General features: G+C 31.5%; 1 protein-coding gene across 10 annotated transcripts in view; it reads right to left on the bottom strand.

Annotated features, from left to right (window-relative positions):
* Positions 1-1,209: 1,209 nt before the first annotated feature.
* LOC143233903 (integrin alpha-8-like) overlaps positions 1,210-6,000 on the bottom strand; it is a 44,678-nt gene continuing 39,887 nt past the window's right edge. For 7 of the 10 annotated variants that reach the window (XM_076470771.1, XM_076470770.1, XM_076470774.1 and 4 more), the window contains 3 exons: positions 4,799-4,897; positions 3,900-4,022; positions 1,210-1,610 (listed from right to left, as the gene is read on the bottom strand). In XM_076470771.1, coding sequence (XP_076326886.1) covers positions 1,500-1,610; positions 3,900-4,022; positions 4,799-4,897 — 333 coding nt within the window. In that variant the 3' untranslated portion in view covers positions 1,210-1,499. Of the gene's footprint in view, positions 1,611-3,899; positions 4,898-6,000 lie in introns of those variants that run through there. The other 3 variants (XM_076470769.1, XR_013018383.1, XM_076470772.1) reach the window with 3 other exon arrangements.

Below are 6,000 nucleotides of genomic sequence, written 5' to 3'. Positions count from 1 at the left end.
GGGGCGTCATAATGTGACAGTCAGTCCTACTATTCGTTGTTAAAAGAGTAGTCTTACACTGTTAAATTAGGGACGGCTAGTGCAGATAGCCCTCGTGTAGCTTTGCGCAAAATTCAAAAACAATTTAGCGCCATCTAGTTAAACGTCTATGAATAATAGCTATAAATTAATATATTGGTAATTATTTTTATAGACGAACGAAAAAAGTTACTAGGAGTTAGCGAGCTCTCTTTCATTACTAATTACTGGAAAATAAAACTTATAATTGACGAAAGACATGTGATAAAAAAAACAGTTCTTTTTCCAATATAAATTTAACAAATATATTTGACATGCTCAGTTTTCCTAAAATCATAATTCGAATATGCTATGTAAGAATTATAAACTTCATAAAATATAGTTACAAGTGGCCTCATTTACTAACCACTGTTTCTCGCCAAAGCTATGAGCTTCAATGTAAATTAAAGCACATAAAAAATCAAACGCTTTCTTAAATTAATGTAAAAATAGATATATACATAAACACAATCTAAATTGGCAAAAATAAGAATATATTATTAATGTTATGGCCATAACACAAACGTTCTATTATTATTATTATTCTATTTTTATCACAGAAACACACAAAAAAGGAAATACTCCTGACAAAAGTCTGTCTAATCACAAGAATGAAAAAAAAAAAAACAGGTCCATTAATGCATTACTCAGAGGATTGAGTAAGAGCAGCTATTGACTTCTTTCTGTGAATATGTTGACATGCATCATATTTATTCTGGAGAGCAGTTTTTCCAACTGACCGAAAATAAATAATTTATTACACAATTATTCCATGTTATTTATATTGAGATATGTTTATACTAATTATTAGGCCAGGTTCACACAGACTGAAAAAAATTTAATACTAGTCTTCATGACGTTACCAAATCTATGACAAAACTCTCTTCTTTAAAAAGTTTTTCAATAAAGTTATCGACTTTAAAATCAACAAAACTGTACAATAATGTTTGATTGTTCTACAAGTTACGACTTAATACCGTATTGTAACTCTTTGTTCTTGTACATCTGCTTTCCTTCAGTGTCCAAACACTGAAATGAAAAACTAAACACTGACACACATAACTAGTATTATACTACATCATAATTATATTTGTCATACAAAATGTGGTATCCATGTATAAGCGATAAAGTAAACATAAACAAGTCAGAAACTCTATCAAGAAATATACTTTATTATCTGCATTAAGAAAATCTATTTCAAAAGAAAATTCACCAATTTATTCAATATGAAATTCACCGTACATAATGATAATGATCTTATCCAAAAAATAATGAAAATACTTTCCAAGTGAATGAACAGCTCATGGGATACCAAAAGTCTTGGATGAAGTAAGTACAATAAAAATTAATGATAAGAAATAAAGTAATTTAAAAAAAATGCAAATACTGCTTATGAATATATTTTCCTGATCTAGGAAATAAACAATGCCAGTCCACATAACCTAGGTGATATTTTCTTGGAAATTATTTGAAACTTCTATATTTTCTTTATTTGCTACATCTTTCATCATATTTTCTAAATATTCATGCTTCTTTCTTCGGAAAAATCCAATCTAAGAAAATGATAAAAATCAACTTATAATTGTATTTTTTAAATATACTTTTAAAACACAGCTCTCTAATACTAATTAGGATACTTACAGAGAAAAATTAGTTTAAAATTTCTGCCTTTGTCTAAACAAGCTGATGTTATTGTAAAAGTAATAGCTGTGAAACATTTTCCAACATTGAAAATGGACATTCATTTCCATTCACATCTGGCTGACCTGGTGGTTAAAGTAGTTGACTCCTAATCTGAGGGTCACAGGTTCGAATCTCTGTTACACTAAACATGCTCACCCTTTCAGACACGGAGGCATTATAATGTGACAGTGAACCCCACTATTTGTTGGTAAAAGAGCAGCCCAAGGTAGTGATGACTAGCTGCCTTCCCTCTAGTCTTTACAAAATTTGGGATGGCTAACACAGATAGCTCTTTTGTAATTTTGCATGAAATTCAAAACAAACAAATACATCTGGCTTTCCCAATTTGGTGCTGCCCTCAACATGCAGGCTTTTTCTTTATCACTAACTTTAGGTTCCCATCTAATCTCACAAATTTGCATGTGATGTTACTACGTTGTGGTAGGCATCTTATATAATATATATGGGTGCATGATCTTAGCCAACATATTAATGAAAATACTGATTTCCAAGAATTATGTAAGTTTAATGAAATGCAAATACTGCTTATGAATATTTTTTTATTGATCTACGAGACATACATTGTCAGTCCTAACCAATAGGTGTGCGACACCACTTCCTAGCGCAACTGGCTCCCTCTGCACTGACTGTTCAATCTTCACTTTGAGATTAGGCATAATTTAATATGCACAATAAGTGGGAATGAAAGGAGGAAAGTGCAAAAGGAGGTATTAATTGTAAATAGATTTTCTGCTTAGAAAATGTTAATTTCCAAAATGATGTTTAATCTTTGCTTATATCTAGCTAGAATCCTACAATGAAGTGGCAGAAGGGCTGGTGCAAAATATTACCTAAATGAACCCCCTTCAGGAATCGCCCAAAGAGGAACAATAGTGTGTGAAACTCATATAAGCTGGAACATAACAAAAGCACACTCATGGAAAACTACACATCATACATACCAGGGAAGTGTCATAAGAACAGGCAAAAATACAAACAGTTCAAAACTTGCATCAAGCTTTTGTAAGTGCTATATGTGTTTAGTGTGGCCAGGGCACATTGGACTATACATAGTGGGTCAACTCTAGTCCAAACCCAAGCAGCACTGGAAATCCAGTTTCTGAGCCACAACTGGAGAGGGTTCCTACCATCTTTACCTCAAGCCCAGTAAGGCAGAGTGGAGAAGTAGCATTTACCTTGCAAATGAATGAGGACTTATATTGCCCAACTCTGTGCCAATTCAACATAACTTCTAGGTACCAGAAGGAAGGAGAAAAATAGGCCAGAGGAGTCTACAATACTACATAAAGAGGACACCACCACTCTACTCACACATTCAAGAGGCATCCTTGATTATTCATCACCCCAATGGCTAGGGAACTGGTGAGTGAAAAAGACCCCATGCTCCACTAGAAGAAAAACAGGGTGGAGAAAGCACAGTGTGGAGTCCATGGGAAAACAACACCATAAGACAGTGCAATGGATGACCCAAAACTATTTTTAGAAGCCAGTCAGCACCAAGTTTTAGAGTAGGCATGTGAGATGTGCAGTAATGTGGTGGAAAGTGCACAGATAGCCAGTTGTGTAACTTTATGTTTAACCTACAAAAAGCAAACAAATGTACTTTAACCAAATGTTAATGTTGAGATATCTTACTGACACGAACACAAAAGACACATCTTAACAAAAGAGTGCCAAATTAAGAAGAAACAATTGAACAATTAATATAGAGAGAGCCAGCTGTACTAGGAGCATGTTGCAACCATATTGGTGGAGGATTGTTACTTTGTTATTTGCATGATATTAGGTGGAAGCCCCAAGGTTAGTGATGAGCAAAAATGTTCACATATAGAGGTTATACACGTGAGTAGAGGTTATGTGCCATATCAGAATTTGAACATACACACATCTAGTATTTTTAGTGGTAAACTGATTTTATATAATTAAAATACTTATCCAGTTGAAAGGAATCTAAAGATTAAAGATGTACAGTTAATCAGACATTCTTAATACTCAAACACAATACTTGGTTTTGATATCTGAAAGAAAAAAAATAAGTCAGAATTTATAACTCAATAATAACAAACTAATTGTAACTTCATTTTGACAATCATCTTGATTTATCCTGCTACTGTATATTATATTTATTGTATACTTACCCTATACATCCCATAACACAGATGAACAAGTAACAGAATTCCAACTATAGCACTTAGAACGTAGATCCAAGTAGCAGCAATCTTTGGTAGTGGTGGTCCAGTATAGACAAGCCTTGTTTTGATCTATGTTTGCAGAAAGTAGACAGACACAATTTTATATGCAAAAACGGCTCATTTGGGTTGAGAAAATATTTTACATAGAAGAGCAAACAACGTTTCGACCTTCTATGTAAAATATTTTCTCAACCCAAACGAGCCGTTTTTGCATATAAATATCTCAACAAGTGGGTTTCTCGACATCACAGACAGACACAATGCAGTGGTAATTATAAAAAGTTATGCCAGTTATTTAATTATATGCATTTTTCCAAAACTTGTAAGTTTATAAAAACTAGAAAAGTTGTTGTTAGTTGTTGAAGTGTAGAGTGGTGATTCAGATAAACATGCCTGTTCATGTTTCCTCATCTGTTGTTAGAGATAAAGATCAGAAATTCTCTCATCAGATCTACAATTTTAATCAGAAGTTTAAGATATACATTAAGTAAAGCTCCTAATAATAACCACATTTAATATATTTATAGTTTAATGTCTTTGTAGGTTATAACTCTAAATTTCATCTCAGTTTTCATCCCTTTTGTTCAAGTTATCAACAAATACAGATTGAGACAAACAAAATGTTTTCTTTACATGCACAAAAACAAAATACTCTTTAAGAATTACAGAAAGCTGTACTTGAACAGCTGATAAAATGGTTCCTTAAAATAATCTTTACCTACCAAGAGAAACTAAAGCAGATATTCCTGAAAGTAATTGTGTTCTAAGGATAATATCTTAATAGCATATTCTGCTTCAAACTTAATAATTACCAGTATTTCTTGATATCATAAAAATTATCTCACCATGGAAAATTCACTAGGTGGGTCTGTAGGATCTATTCCTGGAATATCTGGGATCCAAACTTTTGCCACAGACACAATTGTTATAACATCATTTTTTCCCTTATTTCATGAAGAATGTATTTTAAGTCAGTTGGAATTCATATATTATTTTTTTAAAAACAAAAATGAAGAAAACACATTATAAACAAAATTCTTGAAAAATGTATAAAATACCTCAAATGAATGAAAGAAACATAAAAACTTCATACCAAAAACTAAACACAGAAATTGGTTGATGAAACAAATATCTGTTTTACCTATAATACGTAAAATAATCAAATAAATCAAGATTAACAATATGTATACAAATATTTCACATCCATCAAGTAGTCTCATGAATTTTTCCATGAAGTTGTATTTTTAAGATTCTAATACTACATATGACATACAAATACAAACAAGAAATATAAAGTTAATAAAAAGTAAATATATTTTGTTGTAAATAAACTGTAACTGCTTAATACTGGCATAATTTGAAAACCTGTCCTTAAATATACAATTAAACTCTATTATTTGTATGGATAACGTTTTTTAAAAATAATTTTTCTCTGTTTAATTTTTTATTTTACTAGAATAATTCATGTTCATGTCATCTAATGGAAATGTTTATCTTCAATTTGATTCAAAGAAATAACAAAGACCTTTGAAATTTTAATTAATAAAGAATTACATATATTGCAACTTTTCCTTGAGAAATGTTTTTTTGTTTATTAATAAAACAAAGATCTCTTCCTTTATGAATAACCTTAACTAACTGGTTTTATTGTTCTTAATACAAGTATCTTTCCCATGATACAGAGGACTGAGTATATTGTATTAAAACAAATTTGAATATGCAAATCAGACAATCATAGCTGGTGTTGTAAAATGATAATGAAACTATATTTTAATATTGTTTGGCAATGCATAGGTAGTGTGATGCCACTCAAAACAGATTACTTTTGGAAAGGGTATGTAACAGTCCTTCCTGATGCAAAATGTTCACACACACACAAAGATCATAAAAATGTATTCATTTTATAAATTTATAACTTACAGGATAGGGCTACCCCTAGTACTTAATGGCATTGGAAAACAAAGGAATATAGATCAACTTCAGAGACCAAGATCATCCAGAAAGAGATGATCAAGTCATGCACCAGCCATGCTACCCAAAGTGCAAA

Source organism: Tachypleus tridentatus, chromosome 12 (genome assembly GCF_004210375.1).
Source record: "Tachypleus tridentatus isolate NWPU-2018 chromosome 12, ASM421037v1, whole genome shotgun sequence".
NCBI classification, from domain to species: domain Eukaryota; kingdom Metazoa; phylum Arthropoda; class Merostomata; order Xiphosura; family Limulidae; genus Tachypleus; species Tachypleus tridentatus.
The sequence above is the reverse complement of the archived record's forward strand: the minus strand, read 5'-3'. Positions and strand labels throughout refer to the sequence as shown.